The 23,101-nt window shown below is 35.6% G+C and overlaps 1 protein-coding gene and 1 long non-coding RNA gene across 8 annotated transcripts in view; one reads left to right on the plus strand and one right to left on the minus strand.

Annotated features, from left to right (window-relative positions):
* LOC117604300 (uncharacterized) overlaps window positions 1–23,101 on the minus strand; it is a 104,968-nt gene that overhangs the window by 7,570 nt on the left and 74,297 nt on the right. The window lies entirely within an intron of this gene.
* The window catches only part of nAChRa7 (nicotinic acetylcholine receptor alpha7 subunit), a 138,711-nt gene continuing 116,161 nt past the window's right edge, over window positions 552–23,101 (plus strand). For all 4 annotated transcript variants that reach the window (XR_013062344.1, XM_034324199.2, XM_034324200.2 and 1 more), the window contains exon 1: window positions 552–1,422. Coding sequence is in view for 2 of the 4 variants with exons in the window: in XM_034324199.2 (XP_034180090.1) it covers window positions 1,377–1,422 (46 nt within the window). In the remaining 2 variants the exon portion in view is untranslated. The remainder of the gene's footprint in view (window positions 1,423–23,101) is intronic.

A 23,101-nucleotide genomic window follows, 5' to 3' on the forward strand; every position in this document is an offset into this window, starting at 1 on the left:
GAAAATTCGAACGACGAACAAGGACGGTTCTCAGCGAAAGAAGAACAGAGAAAGGGAAGGTAGAACGAAGGGGATGAAGAGGAGAGCGAGCGAGACGAGCCGCGAAGGGTTCAAGTATAAGGATACCGAGGCATGCGCCGTCCTATCATATTGATCTCGCCATAGTAACGATTCTCTCTTCTCCGGCGATGTTGGCATGCACTATAGCAGCGGGACGAAGAGGGCAAAGCTGACGAGAAACGGCGGAAGGGGGTTGTACCGCATGGTATACCATGCCACCCCACGATGCGCGGATGTGGGCCGTTCAGGGGTGAACGAGAAGCGGTGCGAGAGAGAAATGTAAAACGAAACGAGAAAGAGAGAGAGAGAGGTGGCGAATTGATCGGACAAGGATGAAACACAAGGGTAGAGTTGGCGTTGGCGTTGGATAAAAAGAGACAGGGGGTGGTGGTCGGTGGCGGTAGGCCACACAGGGCGCTAGCGCCAAAGAGAACCGAGGCGGCGATACCGCGCGGCGCTGCAGCCAAATGAAAATCAGTCCAGCGTTGGTCGCCGGCGAGGGCGCATCTGACAATCCTGTGACAAGAGACCTCGGAAGCAACCTCGAGGACACTTAGGAAACATCCCGTGAACAGGATCGTTCCTTAATCCTTCGTAAGGATGTTAACCGTGCTGCCGGAGTCACGGTGCTGACGGTCAGACGCGCTCTGGGAATCGGCGGGGATCGGGCGGCGCGGTAAAGCTAATCGGAAGAGTCGGTCGAACGAGCTCTGGCCTGAGCTAGACGCGTCTCCTGGTGCCGTGCACAAGGTAGTTCGCGATAGAGAAATTAACTCGGTGTGTCGGTGAAGGTTGCCCTCCCCCCCCCCCCCCTTCGCGCGCCCGCCCGCTGGTTATCACTGAACCGTGACATTTTTCGTAATCGGTGAAGAGGATCCAGAGAGTAAAGAGCTTAGCGATCCGGGGCGAAGGTAAGAGATGTCCTCGATGCCCAACGATGCCGCATCAAGGCACAACGTCCCCGAAGCTTAGTGCGTGCAAGGTGTACGCGCAGGGACACGCTGCAGATCCTCCAAGGCTGTCACGTGCCCCTGATAAAGCGGTAACGATGCGATTCCCGTGCACGAGGCACGTACGTCCAGGTGGGCCCTGAACACCGTTCGCTCCACTTTCTTCGTTCGCGTATATCGCGAACACGATAACACATTGGTCATCATTCTTGGTTGGCACGTACCTGCTGCTCGACGTGTTCGCGGCCACGTGCGAGGACAAGCGAACAGTGAAGAGGTGGAGGAGGCGGAGAAGAAGCCGGTGGTGGTGGAGGTGGTGGTGATCGAGGAAGGAGCAACTAGCTCCGATTCCTCAATCGTGCAAACATGAGACGTTGGACCCTCATGGCGGCTATAGCCCTGGCTGCATCGGGTGAGTTATTTATTACTCATGAAAATAAACGCCGGTTCCAGAGGATTTATTACGCTCTTCGCCTAGGCTCCTCGTCCTAAAGACGATCGCTTCTCGCGACGCGTACGGGCTTGCTTTTCTTAACACACAAACAGACCAGACAGACACACACACGCGCGAACACGTGTGTACGATCCGTGTTTATCTCTCTGTTCATTGTCTGGCGGTTTATTATTTCTATGTTTATTTTCGTCTCTCTTTCTGTCTGTCTTTGCATACGTGTTGTTCCTTTTTTTTTGTCTCTCTTTCTTTTCTTTATTTTTTACTGTCTCTAGAGCGTGACAATAATGGTAAGAGAACGCACGAGACGGGTCTCTGTGTAGTAGGTCGCGCCGTAGGGATTTGCATACGGGAACGGTTTTGTTCGGCATCGAGGACAACCTTTAACGCTTTAAGTCGCGAGAATACTGAGAGCACCGGGGACCGATGAATCTCCGTCGTTGAATAATCATGTCTGCCAAGGTAATCTTGAACGTCGAACCGTTACGACGGATGAAACGAGGGGACGAATGACGATTTATAAACAGCTGTGATCTTCGACGCACGAAGGGTTTTTATAAACGTTTCTCTCTGTCGAGGACGTAGGAAAGAATGAAAATTATTATTGATTTACATATTAATACATAGTAATACAGAACAATTTCATCTGTATGTAATTATAAAACCACTTCATTTTATGGAGCAATTAATATTATAATTTAATTACAAGAGGAATTTTAGTTAAAACATTAATTGCTTCCCAAGTTGAAATGGTCATAAAATTATATATAAATGTTTATTTTCAATGACTGATTTAAATATAGCCAAATTGTAATCGATATCACTGCCAGTAGTGATTTCTCTTCGGAAAACAAACACCCCTAAACTAGCTTCCTAACTCCAAGGAATCAAAGAAAATTGATCTGAAGATCTAAGGTTTCAAAGTTCAAAGTTCGTTCATTCTCGAAGGTGTTCAAGACCCGTACTGATTTTCACACGAAACTGCTGCTTCTCTACGTAAACGTGTTTGAAACTGACGCAATCAGCGACGTTTTCTGCGTTACGTCCTTCCCAGCGTCTCGTTAACACGCTGATTTTAGCTCGCAGACTGTACGTACACACACTTGGAACGAAATCACCGTAGTATAAATATTTGTACGCCCATCAGACAGTATTTTTGTTAAATTTCCTCGCGACACGATGAGACGAGTTTTCTTTTCCCGCGGTAACCTGTTCGGTAAACCCCGCCGGAAGTACTTGTCAACAAAACACAGGAGAAACATGGTGATTTTTTTAAATCCCTCAGTGAACTGGGAACAATCAGCTTTAATTGTTATATTGTTTCATATTTTGAGATAATTTCTTTCTAAAAAGAATGCAAAATTTAAATGGGTTGAATATTAACAAGAAATTCTATTTACAGACATGTGTTCATTATTTCGGGTCATACAGACCCCTAAGATATTCATTAGTATGTATTTAATACATTCAATTAGATAAAGATTGCATAGGATTCAAAGAAAACCTTAATTTTCATTTATATAGTTGCAGCAAGTAGTATAGGTCAATAAAAGGGACGTCAGACATCATAATTCTCACTTATAACCTTCCTACAAACATCTATATGCAAATATCTAAATGTATTAGAAAAAAATAAGTATTTTTAAATGGGGTCACTACTGAAAATTTCAATTTATTCAATTTAAATTGAAATAATGAAACTTAAAAAAATCCTTTTACAACCATATAATTAAAATAAATAAAGAAAAGAAAGCAAACGATTCCACTTAAACACGATTAAAAATAATAAGTGAAGGACCTCATTCAGCAAGAATTTAGGTTCCTACCTACTCCAAGTCGGCTTACTTGAATTCAAACGATTCCAAGTATCTTGACTCGACGTGACTCGGATTCAAGTAATTTGACTAATTTATACGATACTTATGGGTTCATAGCGTTGAAAAGGTTAATTGACGCGATGTCGAACCGTTACCGTCATCCTTATTCCGTTTCGCGTAACGCGTTTGATTAATTGGGACCGCGTCGCCTTGATCTTCGACCTCTGCTGCAACAATCACGAGAAATGTGGGCGTTCAGAACGGATTCCTGAGAAATCGACGATCAGTTCACCCACGCAACTTCCCAGAGACCTGTCGCTGCGTTCCGATTAGGCGAAGAAAGAAAAAGAATTATGAAAGAACGATCATTAAAACTCCTCGTGTACTTGGAATGTTGTCAGGAAGTTGTTAGGTTGAGCGTAGATATTGAAATACAGTTATTCGAATTTCAGTGTCCAATTTTTGCCACTGAAGCTTTGTAGACGTTTTACAAGTCTTTGTCAAAATTGACCCTCCCACTGCCATTCCAAGGTTATAATAATTAATAATATTAAATAATAATAGAAGAAGTTGAAGAAGTACGAAATTTGTGAATCTAGGTTTATCGAGGCGATTGATTTTCATATCTACATATATCTACGAATTTCCTAACAAGATTTCAAATACATGGCTGTATGTACAACATACAATGCATATACATTCTGTACACATATGTACACGCATTAGACACCCACGCACAGTGTGCGTGAAACATGAGCTGACCAACAGAATGCTAAGCGTACCAATTACAGGCAATGCTAAACCATAAAACGAATGATATAATTATTATTGACAAAGAACAGATAGGATTATTCAATCAGAATTGTTCATATACGATAGTGATTGAATAAATGGATAAGTGGTTTCTCGTGTCAAGAAAGAAACAATAGGAAGAAAAGATTACCTCAACGATTCCTTCGTCTTCCTTCGTAAATATCCTGCTGCAGGACGAAGACGTGATCTTTTACAATCCATGTAAAACGTCGTAAAACACGACGCTCTTATCTTCTGTTTGCGGTTACCGGAACAAACATAAACTTAATAAGAAATCACCTGTCGGTTTTCCTTTCTCATCTCGACGCGTCGTAAAGAATAAGAGAGAGATCACACTGTTAGCAAGAGAACGTCGCTATTTTTACGAACGCAGTCACTTTGAACCGAAAAATATCGTCCAACCATGTTGAAACGTAAATTTTGAACGATTTTATCGGGGCGATGTAAAACGTGAAGGGAACAATACGTTACGAGCAGTTGTAGAATTGGTGCTATTGAAGTTCATTAAGGCGAATCCATCATTTGCGCAGCTACTGCTCAGAGCACGTAAAAATTCCAAATCTATCGGAAAATCAGTGTACAGGTAGAGAGGATAAAAAAAAAAATTATTGGCATACTTTCCTTCTTTGAATCATTTTAAAAGAGGGCACAAATGCACATAAATTAATTTTTGATTATTACTACGATGGTATAAAAATAATAATAATAATGTAAATGCGGGTTAATATGAATAATAATGATAGAAAGAATAATTACAAAAATGGAAATTAAAATTAAGGCAGTGTGTCGCTCTATATATGAGTTTTACTACTGTGGCAGTAGATGCGTTAAGTAGAAAAGTAAAGCATATATCAGACAATGTTTGAAAATCCAGTCCTTTCAAAGAAAACTTATTTTACGTTTCACTTACATATTGACTACCATACTGAATTAAATGCAATTCCCATTGAACAGTAATTTCATTATCAATAAATCTAATTAATTATTCCCGTGGTATTTGTTTCGATTAACAACAATTACAATTGTTTAATAAACTACTCTCATGAAAGGGTACCAAATTCCTCCAAAACATGTTTATGTCACTCAGAAAATTCGTTCAAAAATTTAATTATTTCTTCCAATTAGCTATTTGCAATGAGATAAACAAAATTTCTCTCAAAACCACTTCAAATGTCTACAAAATATAACGAATCATCGAAATTCGTCATTCAAACTGTTAATCGACGCATACGTCCCAAATCACTCATCATTCATCGATCTCCTCCGTCAGATACTCTTGGAGCCATCAATTGGAAACAGGGAAACGTAGCTGGACAGTCCAATTGAATAGATCCCTGACGAGAAGCAGGGTGCTTTCCTGTTTGCTAGAGCTCTCGACGAGCAGGGTTGGAGCATCCACAGCATGCTGGCTGCACGTTCGTAGCGACATTTCGTTACGCGAAACGACCCTTTGGAAACGTCGATGATTCGAATGGCAGGCTCATGATGCGTCGCCGTCGGCTCGCCTCGCTTTTCGTTGCCCTGGACTTGATTCCCGCAATGCACAGCTTCCGTTTACCACGCGTGTGTGGAAAACGGAGTACGCGCGCTGCTTTCGTCTCCGCGTGCGTAACAGAAGCACGCGTGTGGGTGGTCGTAGGCGTTCTATGTGGGTGTACATGAGCGGAGTATCGAACGCGCGCGGCTGGCCGCTTAAAAAGCGGAGGACACTGTACCAGAGCCACCCTCGCAGAGGGTGCAAGCGTGCGCGCGACCGCGCTCACACACACCGATTTCCACCCTCACATTCGCCTCTTTCAACCCTATCTCTCTCTCTCCCTCTTTCTCTGGACTGTTCAAGAGCGTGCGCGCGCGCTCGCCCCCTCTTTCGACAAGCGCGATCATGCACGTCAAGAGTGAAAACTGTGCCAAACGCTGCGAGAGAAGCTCTGGGAAAACAAGCTTCCAGCTGCTGGCCGTTTTTCATACCACCGATCGGAATGACTTTAACCCTTTCGTTGCGGCTGATACCGACGCGGAAAGCATGCTGTTTTCAGGAGAAATTTTGTTTCAATGAGAGACTATCTTTTGGTAGATAGTATATTATAAGGGATGTTAGGCTAATTTTGCCATCGATTATAAATTAATTTTGTTACAATACGCTAAATGTATGTAATTCTTTTTGAAATAATAGTACTTCACCTTAAAGTGCCAATAATTGTATAAATTACTCAGGAGGGTTGAAAGAACATGTATATTGGGAAATTTCTTTAGAAATTTGTTTTTTAAAAATATACAACAATTTTTGTATGCAACAGCTGTTATTTTAAAAGTTGGATTATTGTAAATTAAAAATTGAGGTTCTTTGTTGATCAATTTGGTAATATAATATTTGTCAGGATTTTGTTTCTTTATTAAAAATGTACGAAAAGGGATGCTACTTTTTTAAAAATCAAAATTTTCATGCAACATAGACAAGATGCTTTTATGTAAAATGAAAATGTATGGGGTAGAATGTTGGGTGGAAAATGAAGACAAAGTGCAGTTCTCTGTTTCTTTTTTCCCCTTTTGCTTCTGTAGTATAAATGAATGATTCATTCAGATAAGAAATATTCGATTATATTTCGTTATTCTAATAGAGATATTTAAAAGGATATTGCTTCTTTAATGATGAAAATTTTGTACAATTTACTTAAAATATTTTTTACATAAAATGAAAATGTATAGAGTAAGATGCTTGCAACCAAATGAAGATAGAATGCTTTCTTCTTTTGCTTGGTTTATTTCCTGAGTATCTTTGGATCGTTTGTTGGGATTTAGGATAGCTGGTAAAACTGTGCAATTTTAGATGAAATGGAAACACTCTTTTGAAAAAACTAAATGGAACACGGATATATTTCTTTTATTTTCCTTGTTATTTTTAAACTTAAGCATTTCGCAAACACTACATTTAAAAAAATTTAATACCAGTATATTTTATACATGAATTCCAGAAATTGTTTAAATTACATTGCTGCTGGTATGACCGAGTTTTTTAAATTTATTTATTTTTCTCACTCTATCCATTTACATTAACGCGTGTTGAATATTTCATGGATGCAAGAAATAATATTTATATTAAATGACATATGACCAAGTATTCATGAACCTTCAGTTAATAGAATAAACCCATCAGCTATATTTTACTTTATTCATGTTTTATTCAAGAATATTTTATAATTTTTACTTTACTTCTCACTTTGTGCCTGTTACCTTTATGAAGAAAAAAGTGAACTTTAATTAAAGCCTTCTACTTACAGGAGCAGTTTTCTATAATTTACAACTTTTAAATATTGCAGACCTCTTTTACCAAGAAAGAATTTTCTAGTTGGTTTCACCATAATTTTCAAACTATCTCACGGAAAAATATCCTCCAGCGATAACTTAATCTTTGAATCGAAGACTTTTATTATGAAGTGTCACAAATAGTTATCTCTTCATAATAAAAACCATTCTTCGTTGTTTCTTGTCACCTTTAATTGTTACTACAATTTTTCTATGATATAAAACGTACACAAATTGAAAATTATATTTTCAATATAATTAATATTTCAATTTTCTATTTATTTACTTTATCAATTTCTACAATTATACTATAATTTGAAACAATTTAAATTTATTGAACTATTAATCTATACGAGTCTTCCATTTGAAAATTTTAGTGTTTAATCGTTGGCCTTGAACGAGTTATCCACAATTTACTGATTAGTTTGGGAAAATGGAAGCACCTTCTTCAAGGTTCAGTACATTTTCATTCTGCCAGCAATTCTAATCGCCACGAGCCACGGATGTCCCATTAAATATGCAAAATGTGGTTAAATATGATCATACTGAACGAATCAGGACACAGGTATCGAGCAAACGAGAGTTTTGGGAGTAATTCCGGCTAAGTTTCCTCCTCGTTTTGAAGTCGATGAAAAATTATTTTGGACGGTTTCATTGTGCTCGCTCATTTATGAATCTTTCAAGTTTGTTTTTGCCCACTCCCGCGGGAGAAAAGAGGAACAGGCTACGCTTTTACCAACGTTTCACTCGCAGAGTTATGTGGGTTCGTAATAAAAGTTTCTTCGAGTTTCCATGATTTTATATACTGTTCGTCGACGATGATTGAAAAGAAGACCTTTCGCCTTGTTAAAACATATACACGACGATACATGTATTCTGGGAGTAAAAAACTGAAAAATTAATGCTCGTTTCAATATGAAACATTTGTAAATTACCAGAAATTTTCAAGGGTTATTACTTTTCAAATATATTTTTTATTTGGAGAAGTAATTTTGAAGCAATATTTAAAATTAAAAATTAATAGAACGTGAAATTATTATGCAATTATGTTTTACATAATTCTACTAATTATCATAAAATTAATTATCTTATTTATCCAATTAATTTAGCACTTCGTATTAAATTTTGAAAGAAATTAAATTAAATTTATTTTGCTTCTCTTCGGGGTTTTATTTGTAATTGCAGCATTGAAATTAATAATTTTTGTATCCGTGATTATTAACACCTGTGTTCGTTTAACAAGTACTACGTACACTTGAAGCATGGTTTCAATTTTTCTGAACATTCTGTATAGTTTTTTAGCAATCTCGACAGGGCAGTAAATAAAATTAACTACCCATGCTTTGTTCTTTGCTGCTGCTCGAAAATATCACGAGTATTTTTTTTTTTATACCCAGCCTATTGTGTTTGTTTGCGGACGCAAATAACACACGAAAACGTTGAACCGTACGTGCCAAAAAATCTTACCAGTGGAAATAAAAAATATCGAGGAAAAAAGAAGATCCTCCGTTTCCCTGGTTAATTTCGCCCTTTTTGTCTGGGAAACAATGGTTCGCCGATACGTTGCAACAAGTCGGGTCAATTACAACCGTATTTTGTAACGAAACCCAACTAAAACCACCACCCAACGACCATTAATTTTAAGTTTCTCACGAAACAACTCTGCAATTCAAATTTTATCCAAGTAATCGAGTATTCGCCCTGGGATTGAAAATGTTTCCTCTGTCCCTTTTAGCAAGGTTGCAAAGTATCAAATTGTAACTTGTTTTACTTTCAAACGGACCGTCTGACCAAATATACAACGTTGGTTACTGAATAATTTTACTGAATTTCCATTGTTTCAAATGCAATATTTCACCCTTTGACATGCTTAGGGGGGCGAGGAGGAAGAGGGGGTAGGGAGACTGGGCCTTCCACCATTGTAAGATTCTAAAATTCTAAGGCTTCCAAAATCCAAGTTTAGATTCTAAAATTCTAAAATTTTATAAACTCAATAACTCAAAAACTTTTAGATTCGAGAATTCTAATATTCTAATATTATAGTATCTTGACATGCTAATATTCTAATATTCTAATATTCTAATATTCTAATATCCTAATGTTCAAATATGCTAACATTCTATTCCAATATCTTAATATCTTACAAATTCACCTATTTACTTTTAAGTGACGTAATTTCAAAGTATCCTTCTGAGAAATTCCAAAGTTCATCGAATCAACCGTTCCATGAAATTGTCGACGATGGGAGATTTCCCCATGGTGACTTTTGACCATCTAATCATGGAAAAATAGAAGACAACTACACGTATAGTGGATGCATCGGCTAAATCCCTTGAGAACTCATCATGATGTAACGGGGAACGAGCTCTGACTACAAGATTTCGTAGCTGGTTGCTTCTTTTACAGAAAGGCTTGTTAAAATTTCAAACGTTACGCGGATGTTTCAATTAAACGTACGTGGTACATGCTCCTGCTCTATTTTCTTTAAGCAATCCTTGTCAACTTTAGAATCCTTTAATTCATTTTCTGTCTCTACGTTCTTTTTAATTTATCCGTTTTCTTCATTTATTCCGTCTTTACCTTTGTTCTTGTTAAAACTTTTACTTCTTTATCATTGTTTCAATTGTATCTTTCCTTTAATTTCTTTGCTTCCTTTTGATTTATTTCTCTATTTTGTGAGTTGTACTGTTAATATTACGAAACGACATTTGTGACACATCAGTAGGAATATCTTATTTGAAAGAGCGGAACAAGTTATGTTCAATTAAGATTAAAACCTAATTTTAATAATAATGACGTAATAATAACAATGTTATATCGGTTTAAGGGTGAAAAAGAAACGTTGACATTTTGTCATTCTATCCGTAACATTCCCGGAGCAATAACATTTTCATTATAAAAGATTCCAGGTCAGCTACTTGTACATAAAATGAACAAAATGAAGAAGGAAAGTATAATGAAAAAATTTCTTATTATGAAGGAAATATCCGTATTCCTTGCCGAGAAATTACTAATAATATTACCTCTGAAAATATTGACTTTAATTTTAATTGAAAAATGCTTTATTCCACTTTTATCGTTCCATTACGTACAATGAAAGACACGTTCTCATTCAATTTATTATAATACCATCGTTCAATTATGACCCTAGAAATTTAATAATTAAGTGTATATAATTTTTCATGAAATGTCGTTCATAATAGCTTTATAAAATATTCCTGATTTTATGCTTATTATTCAACTGGAAATAGGTACTAATTATTTGTATCTGTTCTTCATCTCCAACAAGAAACAGTGAATTCACTGAAATCATTAGGGCTGAATTATTGGATCGCGTTAAACGCTAATATTACCTTATCGACATCGTTTATGCCGTGTACACAGTTTTTTTACCCCTTAGAACGAGCAGAGATCCCTGTAATTTTATCGACAGTTACGGCGCCATTGGGTTGAAATAGGCTAAGGAAATCTCGCTTCATTCTGTCGAGATTATTACCGTTGGAAAAACATTATTTTTCCCATAAAAAGGTATTTTGAATTCTAAACAAGCAAAACTGAAAGCATCGTTTAACACGTTCACTGTTGTGGGGTTCACTGGTTACCTAGTTTCCAGATTTATGTGTAATCGAATAATTAAAAAAATATTATTTTGAATAACGTGATTATTACATTAGAAAATTTAACACTTAAAATTGAAAATTAACAATATATTTTACTTCAACAATTTTCAAGCATTATTAATTTTATTTTGAAAATAAATTAACAAACATAATTATTCCTTATTTCAACAAAAACTAACATATTTTAATAATTTCTGTTATTTAAAATAAGAAATACAAAGCTTAAAATTTTGCTAAAAAATTAAATAATATAAAATCTTCTGCAATATTATTTAAATTTACAACACATCAAATCACTTTACGATTGTTTCAGTAATCCGTACTGACAGAACCGCAGTCTAAAAAGAGTAAGGTTTCTCTGTTATCGGCAAATAAATATTTACTTGAATTCTGTCTCGACAACTCTGTAATAACGCTGACCAAAAAAAGGTGTCAGACAATTCGATCGGCTTGAAGTGATAGAGTATAAATAACCCAAAGACTTCAAATGGCAACTAACCGTGGCTCTCGGACGAGTTCCAACCGCGAAAGGAATCGTTAATAATGAAATTGCATGATTTCCGACGAAATATTTCAATTCTTCGAAGACGAGGTGGAATATGATGTCCTACTTCTCGTATGGATAGAAATACCTCGCAATTGTATTAAACATATGAAAAAAAATTCATAATTTAATTGATATTTATTAGTTATATGCTATGTTTGAGACTTCTTTGCATTGAAAATAATTAGAAATTCGAAATCATTTAATTATCTGAATCAGTAGGGCGTTCATAAATAAATTTACTCAATGTTAATTTAAAATAATTAATGAAAGGGTTGAAGATTTTGGAATTATATCAGATAAGTTGTCCGAAAGGTTTTGAATTTGTTCCGAAACATTCGGCAGAGTTTTTGTAAAAAGAAAACCGAATTTACGGACGCGTTAATTGCATAATAATTCATCCGGGAACGTTCGCGCCGTTTTAAGATATTCGGCCGCCCACTGATTTATCGCCGGAAGGTAAAAACCCGCGTTTAATAGCAGCTGAATTTATGAATACTGATCGCGAAATTAAGCGTTACCCGGCACGTTTCGCATCAGATATCGCTGTTAAGGAAAATTTAATTATCGTTCTTGTTCAATCGTGTCCCTTTCCTCAACTACTCGAAGAAGATATTCTTCAAAATTGCAAACAGTAATCACAGAACAAAACAAATAAGAAATAAGGTACATGTAATTCTCAATAAAATAATTACCATTTCCTGCGATTAAATTGCTTTTCAATTTAAGGATCAGTAACAGAAACAAAATTTATGCTGTAAATTTCTCCAGATCTTTTAAGAGATACGACCAGCCATTTTGTATTAGAAATATTCATAAAGCATTTATATAGCCATTTTCAGAAAATATTAAGCTTTAAATTCATGTACAATAAGCGTTATTCTGAGATACTTTTATGTCATGAAATTGTGTTAGATTCTAACTATGCACATGACTGACTAATTATGTACTTATACTACTTACTGTGAACTACTATCTTCTAGTACTATTTCATGACATAAAAGTATTTCCAAATGGCACTTATGATACATTAAATTAAAGCTTAAAGATTGAAGAAAATGAGCATCTAAAGGTTTCATCGATATTCTAAATACAAAATGGCTGCCATTTTGCTGAAGCAAACAATGGTTTGGAGCTACTAATTGTGTTGATAATATCCTGTTTGTATTTTGCTGTGGTACAAGGTGCGAGGAAGCAATGAAACGAACGATTCAAAGGTGTTTCAGAAAATTTAACCACGGTCGAGAAACAAGGATTTCTCTCCGTTTAGTAACACGTCTGTTTCGTGTTAAAGGGCACCGAACTGTAAGCCCAGTGATGTATTATAAAGCTTCGGTAGCTCCGAGGGGATGGTGGTTCGAAGGGTCGGAAGATCGTCCCATTTACCACTCATAGCTGGCTTTCAAGAAAGGTATTATTGATCCACGAAGACGGATTCTCACTGAAAACCGTTTCGCATCTCTGAACCGGTGAGAACGGGACAGATCTGAAGAAAGATCATTTTCCATCGGTTCTTACCGATTTATCGAAGTCATTCGATTTTCCTTCCCCCCTCCCTTTCTTTTTCTGGTACATCCCTACCTCACCTTCGCAGATTGATATCCTTCCAACCAGCAAATCCCTCATATTAATATCCAGCGATAGAAGGTGTCATTGAAAGGCTTCTTTTTTCACCATAAAACTCGTATAACCATTAATCAACCGATACAGGTATGTCAAAATTATCGGGTTTATATTTAAACTTCTTCAGGGATAAATTTATTAAGAAACATTGTCTTAATTTGACACTGTTAAGCAAAATAATATTCCCAAAATGATGGATGTATACGTTAATTTATTTTCCTTTCTTCAGGTATTTATTTTCAGTTTAAAATTATTTTCATAGGGTATCAATTAATTTTCTGTAGCAATAATTATTTTAGTAAATTATATTAAGAATTTCAGAGGTTTTCTTTTTCAATGTAAATAAAATAGAATATCATTTTAAGAAATCTTGTATTATCTTGAGTAACCATTTTTCAAGGAAAAGCCAAGCTTGTAAATTATTCTACATCCTGCTTGATTCAACACCTTTGTTGATCTAATCACGGTCAGATTTAATAATACCGTACGTTTCCGCTGTTTAATCTCATTCTGTATGCTTTGTTACCATTCACTGTTATTACTGCTATTAATTTCTTGACTCACAGTGTTTTCAACTGAAAATCAGATAAATTAAGTGCTATCTTCTCATTGGTAATTACATCTCATTTAGAAACCTTAATTAGTTAGTCGTAGCTTTTAAACGTTTTACATTTAATTAATTCCTGTAATATTACTCAGGTAATATTTTCACTAATTTTTCAATAATATTTACGACAAAAATAAAATTAATAAGATTCTTCGAAAACTTTCGATGAGATTGATTAACGAGATTAAACTACGATAATAATATTAAATTATTAAATTGAAATTATATTAATGAAATTGAAATAGAACAGAGTTTCAAATACAATAGAAATAAGAAATTTAATTTTCTCCTGGCACATCATAGTTCTATCGCATACGATCAACTTCTGATAGCAAAACAAACCGCATAATACCCCAGAAACGTTCCTATCAGCCTAACGTCTCGCCATTAACAGTTCCCCATGAACGCGTACAAGCTCAACCATACTTCCTGCTGCTTCATGGATGGTTGTTCAAGTTTCGTAGAGTCAGTAATGGGAGGCAATATGAGCAAATAGTTAGTTTCCAAGTGAGTTTCGGTCGAAGCTTTATCACTGCTACCGCGCAACAGCTTACAATCTGATATTTGCTTACGCGTTTACGAAGGATCCCGTCTCTGCGCACATCATACATACGCGTGAACACACATAGGACAAATGAAATCTAGCATCGTTTTCTCTACTTGTATACTAGTACACAGAAAAAGATCCTATTCTGCGGTTAACATCGAGTGTCGCGCATCATTCTGTCATTTCGTCCATCGTTTTCATTCGCTCCTTTTTTTTTTAAATTTTTTATTTTGTCCTCTTTGGTCCCATTTTTTTCTACCGTTTTATCAACAGTCACACCATCCTTTTGCGCGTTTTGCGTCCTTTGTTTTCGGGTAATTGTTATCGATAAAATGGCACGATGCCGGACCAACTGGGTCGTTTCCAATTGGTCATCGATTTTGCTACGCGGTTGAAATAATATCGAGATTTTAGATCGGCAATTCCGATGTTCGTAACCGTTAGAGATTAACTATTAATTGGTTCTTTCGTTGATTTATGGGGATCGAGGATTGGAAGTATTTATTTCTCGTTGCTTTTAAGTAAATTCTGCTTGGAATTCATTTTCCAAATGATTATTCGATGAATTGTGGTACTGCACGAGTAATTATTTCAAATCCTTTCAAACCCTTTTGGACCCTCTCAAACGCTTTCAAACTTTCACCTTTATTTTACTATATTTATCCAAAGTTATTTAAATAAATCAAAAACGAGGTAACACAAAAATCACCGGTTGAACAAATATTTTTCGTTCGTTATTAAATACGTTAGGCATGCTTTCATTCCTTGTGAAATGTTAAAGGAATTTGAAAGCTCGTTTCTCTGTGCCGCGTAAAAATTCATTCTATCCCGCGGTGCGTTATGAGAACACTAGCTGGCCATTCACACGAGAATTTAATTGTCAGCCATGCGAACGAGAGCGAGATAGACGTTTATCGATTCCCCCCGTTAACGTCTCTTTTCCACCGACATTTGTATCAGTTCTTCGTTTCTTTCTCGCGATTTTTAGCCTCCCCTCGATGACAGCAAGATATACGACCTATTCGAAACGTCAGCAAGATGTAAATGTTACAGAACGTTGACGAAGTTGTATGACACTGTCTCGGCCATGTGCTCGAACAAAACCACCGTAATTGTATCTCTCAAATATATAAACATTATGATACAACTGTCAAGAGCGGTTCCTTTCATTTTATTCTGAAGCTTCTATTACGTATCGTATTCCATTCATCTTGTGACAGGAATCACAGTTGTGTGACAATGATAATGTTAATCCTATTATTATAGGAAATAGAATAAAATAAAGTAAGATGTAAAAATCGCAAATAGATAAGACAAAACTATCCTTAAAATTGAACGTGATAAAAATAGATAATTTATAATTGTCATAATCGTCACACAGTCGTAAGTCACAGTATTCATTCATGCAGCTGCCTTTGTTCCTATCCTCTTATAACAAAAAGGACGTTAAGAATAAGGGAACGATAAATCAACAGCGATTCATAAGAAACTCTGCACTTAGAAAAGACAGTACGATTAATTGCAGTATAAATTTTCAAATAATTAAATATTTTGTTATCGTAATTCGTATCTGAAGAAAAATCATATCAATTTTGATAATGTTCTAATATTATAATTAAAGACAATCAACTAATGAGAATAATCGTTTGGTAAGCTGGCAAGAAGATTAAGCATCCTTTTTTTTCAGTCCACGAAACAGCAGGCAGGAGAATGTCTTTCATCATGCCAGGCTACATTTATTTTTCATTTTTTTTTTTCTCTGAGAAATTTCTCCTTTGGCATGGAAGTACGTATTTCTTGTCTGACAAAAAGTAAGCCCCATCTATCCCCCTTCTCTAACAATCAATATTCCCTCTGCTAGGTCTCTTTCCGGAACTTTACGAGTCTCTTCATGTACTCGAATTTTCCCTGGCTGTCCGTCCCTCGTTATTATCCGAGTGCACCCTGTTACGTATCCAAGAGACCTTTGACCTCGATGGACATAGTCAACTCGTCGTACACATTACGCGTTATGACCTGTGTGTTCAACGTCCATTTTGAATTAATATGATTTTTAGTGCGAGCATAGTTGTACCACTGCAGTTGGGTGCATTTACCCTAGAAAGATGGAGCTTCGTACTCAACCATTCATTTATAGAATTTCTAAAAGAAATTTTATTCCTTTCCAGTGCTTTCCTCGAAGCTAAATAATTTTTTAGAAATTATTAAGATGGGAAGTATAACACGTTCTTAATATTTTCTAATTGGTGGCCTCAATAAGGCTTCCTCCTCCTTTTAGGGTTAAATCTAGAAAGACTGAGCCTTTTCTAATGATTTCTAATAATTTCTAATAACTTCTAACCACTTCTAATGGTTTCTAATGCTCCACTAAACCATAATCATTTCTTCAGTATTCATCGTGAAGGCACAAGTAAAAATACATAATTATTTGGAAATTTTTTGATAAATAAAACATTGTGAAATACCAGCAATGAGCGTACCACTATAAATTCAAGCGTTTGATACTTTACATTTTCTTTGACCACGTAACAGACAACGATACAATGCACTCCTCTTCCTTAATTCATCGTATGCAAGCGTGCATCCGATCGTTTTCAAGCAGATTGCTTCTATTACGAGCTACCAGGGAATATGTAGCCTATGCGATAGGGAAGATGGAAAATGTGAGATTATGCGATACCTCTACCAAGGAGACACCGTCGTTTCCCGTAATATCGAGACGACTATCGATTACTACAATCTTCCCGGAAACGTTTATGCATACCCAAGGACCTAACCAGGTTCATTGACAAAGGAATACCGATAGATTTGCATGTTAAAAAACAGTACGTTTAACAATTACAGGATTGTTAATGGCCTAACGTGTTTGTTAATTAGAGGGGATAGAACCTGATTTTAAAGTATAAAATAAAAAAGTTAATTTTCAACAAAGAACTTAAAAAAAAAGAAATTAAATAAATATTGATGTCCTTCAAATTTGATATCTTTATCTTTAAAATTAATATTTAATACAATTATGAATCTAAGACTTTATCTCTTTAACTAAATTATAAATGGAAATATTAAATTTGAGGAGAGTACATTAAAATAGTTGTCAAATAACACTTTTAAGTTAATAACAAGAATCTAGATAAACATTTGAAAATTTAAACCTGTTAGTAAATCCAAAGTGTCTCAGCACAAAATTCCCAGTGTAAAACAACGTTAATAAGAAAAGTCAGTAGAGGACAGCGAAGGATAGCCATAGCTTTGCTTCCTGAAGATTTTATCAAAAGTTTTCCAGGGGAGGACAATTCTTACGGAACTTCCACTCTATCCAGGCAAAACAAAAGACTCAAGTTTCCCCTTCGTTTCTTGAGAATTGGACATACATGCTACCGATGCATATTCGAACTGAATTTGAAAATTGCATTCGCACAACAGTCAAATACATGGCAATAAAAGGAGACATCGAATGGGCTGTAGTCAGCTTCGAAATTTACAAAATTGACTACATTTTATGTTTTATTCTTTACGTTAAAAATTAGCAATTTTCAGAGAATATAATTCTATTTATATTTTTCTCTTGTTGGGTATAAAAAGAAATGTGAAATTGCAAAAATCATAAATTCCACGAAATACCAGCTCGTTAAAATGTTAATACACATAAGTATCATAATTCTTTTTTATTGATACTGAAATTCCTTTTTTCCTGTTTAATTAACGGCTTCGACGAAACATTTTACGCTGCGTTTCGCAGAACGCAATCTCGTTAATTGTTACTTTGTTTGTTGCGTGACAAATTAACTGGTGGTATTCCCTCCTCGATTTTCGATTCATACGATATGAAATTATGATGATTGTTTCTCGGTTCATTATAGACTTTTTACGAATATTTGCTGCATTCGAAAGGCAATAAAATTTGAAATTCAACTTCGAATACGAATTTGGGGATTGAATATTTCGTACAGTTTGAATAGGTATTCTATGTACAAAAATGTAAAATCAAAATATTGTAACCTATGTTACAGGTGAGCAATCACGTTGTTAATATTAATATCATAAAATATTAATCAATATTCAGTTCATTAGATAATTTTGCAATTTTCAATTTTAAACAAATTGTAACCCATTCAATTTCAATATAATAATTTTCAGTTGCAAAATGAAAATTTAATTAAAGAACAAGTGTGTTAATAACTTAATCGATCCTTGAAATCCTGGAAATCATATCACATTAAATATCCCATTGAATTGGTTAAAATTATGTCGCGTTTCATTTGGAAAAGTTATTAACAGTTTGAGAGTCATTCAAGCCTCCAAATTTTTCATGAGACATGTTCTCCTTACTATTCCAATTTCATAAAAGGATAATGTAATTATTCAGTTACTTGCAGTCGTCCTCCGAAGTAAATGGTGAACAGAAAATGCTAATGGCATATCGAGACGGTGGTGTAGTAAGCTTTTTGAATTACTCGCTGACCCGGTTTCTACTATTCTACTTTTTTTTTTCTCCGTTGCTTTGCAACAGAATCCAGCACACGTTCGACCATTGTTGCGTATGGAACTGTAATCTCCTTAACCATTCAACATATGAAACGTGTTCGAAAAGAATTTCGATTTTGTTCGTCACGTGAATTATTTGTTAAAACTCGTGGTTCGGATGGAAATGTTGTTAGCAATTTTTTAACACGATCAGAGATTATAAAATAAAGGGTTAAATTTGTGGTGCTGATAATATTGAAAGGATTAAATATTTGAAGGTTTGCCTAATAAAAAGAATGAATATCATCAAAATGATATATCAGATTTATTAGAAATAAAATGACTAATTAAAGGACTTTTAATTAATGAAATACTCAAAGGGTTGAAGATAATTAGTGTTTCATGTATATATTAACCTACCTTGAAATCGCAGTGAAAATATTTGTTATATAAACCAAAAGCAATAACTTTAAAATCAGCTTGTAAGATCTTGTAAGATTATGTTCTGCAATAAGGTTACAGAATAATTCATTTAATGAGCCTGTTTTGCTATTTAGTATGGGCGTAATTAAAAAGAATTATCTCTCTGGGGCTGGTAGAAAGAATAATCAATTATAAACTTTCATAAAGCTAATAGCATTAGTTCTTGAATTGAATGAAAGAGAAACCAACGAATCAACAAGTAAGGTGCTTTTAAAACTACCTCCTCCACAAATGGGACTCCTAACTTTACAGTAAAGTACTTTAAAATATGAAGGAAAACGTTTGTCACTTGAACTCTAGCAACTTTCTGCCTAACTTTGTTCGACATTCGTAATTAATCTAGCTGGAAATTGAAATTCATATCTGTCTTTAAACTCTTCCCAAATGAAGCAAGTCTGAAATTGATGTTATAGACGTATGACCCAAAATGTACACTGTACATTAACAATTTTTATTTCTGTCAAGATCATATAAATTAATCCTTCCTCTCCTGTGGATAATTATAATTCTTTCCCAAAATATTGACTTCTCTAAATAGTGAGCATAGAATGAAAATTGAAAAAAAATTTTTAACCCCGAATAAAATTTAATTTATGTTCTGATACTGAGCTAAATAATTTAATATGAAAATAAAGAAGAACAGTTTTTGATAGTGGTAACTGTATCAAAAGGGATAAACGCTTCGATGATAAAACACATTTTCATCCATGTCGTTTCGATATAATTCGAAAAGAAAAAAAAAACACAACGAGCAATTATCAGGCTGAAATAAATTGGTAGCAAGTTATCAAGCACAGAGAATTCAATTAGCCACCACGAATTTTCCTCGAATTATTTGTCGAGTTTCGCAACAAGGGGTTCGAGGATGGTGGGGTAATTAAAAATCCGCAAACCAATGGCGTTTTCACGGCGATTCACGGCCCGTTGAACGTTCGCTTAGTGACCCAAAATTAGTGCGTGCGACCGGAAGCAAGGTAAACCCGTCTACCCCAAAGGCGTTCAAGAGGTCGATAATGCACGGCCTTCGGTAGAGCAGCCATGTGACGGCGGCAATGTGAAAAGGAAAAGCCGGTGAGCGCATAAAACTTGCAGACACTCCTGTCTCCAGGAGTGTCAAGGGTCGCTGACTCCCAGGCGGCCGTTCTTTCTAGCTCCCTTGAAAGAAAGCTAGGCTCTGCTCGTCGGCGCGGATCGATTCGGTCATGTACCGTGAGCACCGCGAAGCGGAAACACCACCAGCCACGCTTGGCCGACTTCGAGTCCAAGACGAACGAAGATGTCGTCAATGTAAACGATCGTTGACCTAATGTTGATTTAAGACAATTTGTAGCATTGCGACTAATTAATGCTTCGATTACCAGAAATGTTGAAAGAATAGTTTCTGAGAGGGTTAAAAGTCGACCTCCTTGAAGACTGATTTATTGGATTATTTTAGGGGAAATTATAGTTCGACATCATTTGATGACAGAAAAGTATTGCAAAATTGTACCTATGATGGGTCAATTTAAAGTTTAAAGTTTAATGGAAATGACTATATAAACATTTTATGACTAATTTTTATAGCCTGACACTTTAGCAAGCATTTAATGTTTCCATGAGAAACCAGCCATTTTGTATTAAGAATATTGACGAAACCTTTATGTAGTCGATTTCCTTGATCCTTAAGCTTTAAATCGATATATCATAAGTGCTGTTTTGAGACACTTTTATGTCATGAAATCGAGTTAGCAGATAGTAAGTAGTTTATATTAAGTAGTAAGAGTAAATGATTAGTCAGACATGTCAAGGTATAAAGTCTAACTTAATTTCATGACATAAAAGTAATTCAAAATAGTACTTATGATACATCAATTTAAAGCTTAGAGCTTACTGAAAAAGTCTATAAAAAGGTTTCATTAATATTTCTAATTAATACAAAATGGCATCCTTCATTAGCGTTCTTAATACAAAACGATTGATTGTTAAAGCAAACAATGAATCAACCAATTCACAATTCTGCATTATCCATTAACAAATGTTCAATTTCAATATACAATTTCCCTGATATACAATACGAAACAAATAATAACAAGATACATTAATTAACTAAATTTTACTGACATCAAAATTTCAGAGTTTACTTCTACATTTTATAACTTCCCTGCTGGAACCTAGACGACTAATTATGCATTTCAAACTTGTATGTATTCTGTAATTCGTTGGCAGGGAAGTCCAAAATTGTCCAATCTCTATCATTGTCCTTTATAATCATATTTTCGACTGTAATTTTAGACTGCTATAAATTCTGACCCAGTTCAATTTAAATGATAACTCTAATTCCTCAATTTGTTATAATTCAATCTTACAAGCAATCATAATTTCCTATGTCTGATACAAAAGAAAAGCTAAAAAAGGTTTCAATTTTTCGTTCGTCTTATTAGTTTCGTTCCTCGTCTATTCAACCCTCCTTTCCATTGGATGATGGTGACCGATTGAATCCCACAATGCACCGTGGTACAAGAATCTTTTCATCCTTGAAAAGAGGATAGGCATGGTGGAGAGAGCTGGAAGACAGTTTTTTTCATTTGTTCCACCAGCTTCCAACGGATGGCAATAAATCCTACAGATCAAAGGGCTCATCCCACTCGTCATCGAGATACGTGCCCGTACTGCACCATTATCGAAAGCTCTTTAATGCTGGATACCCGTAAAAATAAAGAAGAAGAAAAGAAGTTTGGCAACGCGTACCGGATACGTCTTCTCTTGTTCTCTCTATGACAACGGTTTACGTTCGATTGAAGTGCATCGAAATAACGAACAGTCAAAGCTTTCCACCGAATTTCTTGGTTACTTGGAACGCCTCGAAACCATCCGAGGAAAATTTCCCATCCCGGCTGATTTATCATATAAATGTTCCTGTTACTCTACTTTCGCGAATAAGACGTTTCTGGTAAATTAAATTCCCCGGCTGTAAATAACCTCCTTTCGAAATACCGCTATACACTTTCTGTAAACATCCCAGCTTATTCGTCTGTGAATTAAAAAGGAAGATAATGTTACGTGCAGTATTTGTTCTTTCGAACTTTTCGTTGAAAAATTGTTTCAATTATCTTCCAGTAGAAACTCGTGCAATTCTTCGATTAATACGATCAAATGGAGCTCGATCATAAGTGAAATGGGTTCGATTCTCAAGTTCGATTGAAAGACGGTCCGGAGTCGTCGACCGGTTAATACGATTCGTCATTCGTTTCGAACAACGGTGTTTCGTAGATTTCGATCGGTGGCTCTCTTTTGTGAACGATCCTTGTCCCCAATGTCTGCGGGAAACGTGGTTGCAATTTATTCCAACGTGTCAGAGCGAAGCTGGCTGAAGAAATCAGCGGGAAATGAATTCTCCTGGTGCTAAAGTGGAAAGAACTAGTACCTTTTACCATCGACGAAAATAGACTGCGTGACGACGTGATCGATCATGAAGATCGAGCCTAGGAAATGCTCGTGTCAATCATGGACGATGAAAACGTTACTTCGTTCCTTCTATCCTTTCGTTCGTATGCAGTCGCAGCTGTTGTATAAATTACCCCCTGCGTTGCATGATGTTTTTTTGTATTTTGAAAAGAAATGTAAACTAAAATAAAATAAAATAAAATTTGCAATTACAAATATTATTCTAGGTAGTAGATTTGCAACATAATACAACGAAGGGTTAAAGGGTTAATTAAATTTTCTAATTTACACTTAACAGCATGAAATTGTAAAATGAAGAAAAATTGCTGTTCTTTGTAAAGATAATATCGAATAACAAAGAAAAGAATAAATAAACATATTTGTGGAGTATAAAAC

This window comes from Osmia lignaria, chromosome 7, assembly GCF_051020975.1.
Source record: "Osmia lignaria lignaria isolate PbOS001 chromosome 7, iyOsmLign1, whole genome shotgun sequence".
Lineage (NCBI taxonomy): Eukaryota > Metazoa > Arthropoda > Insecta > Hymenoptera > Megachilidae > Osmia > Osmia lignaria.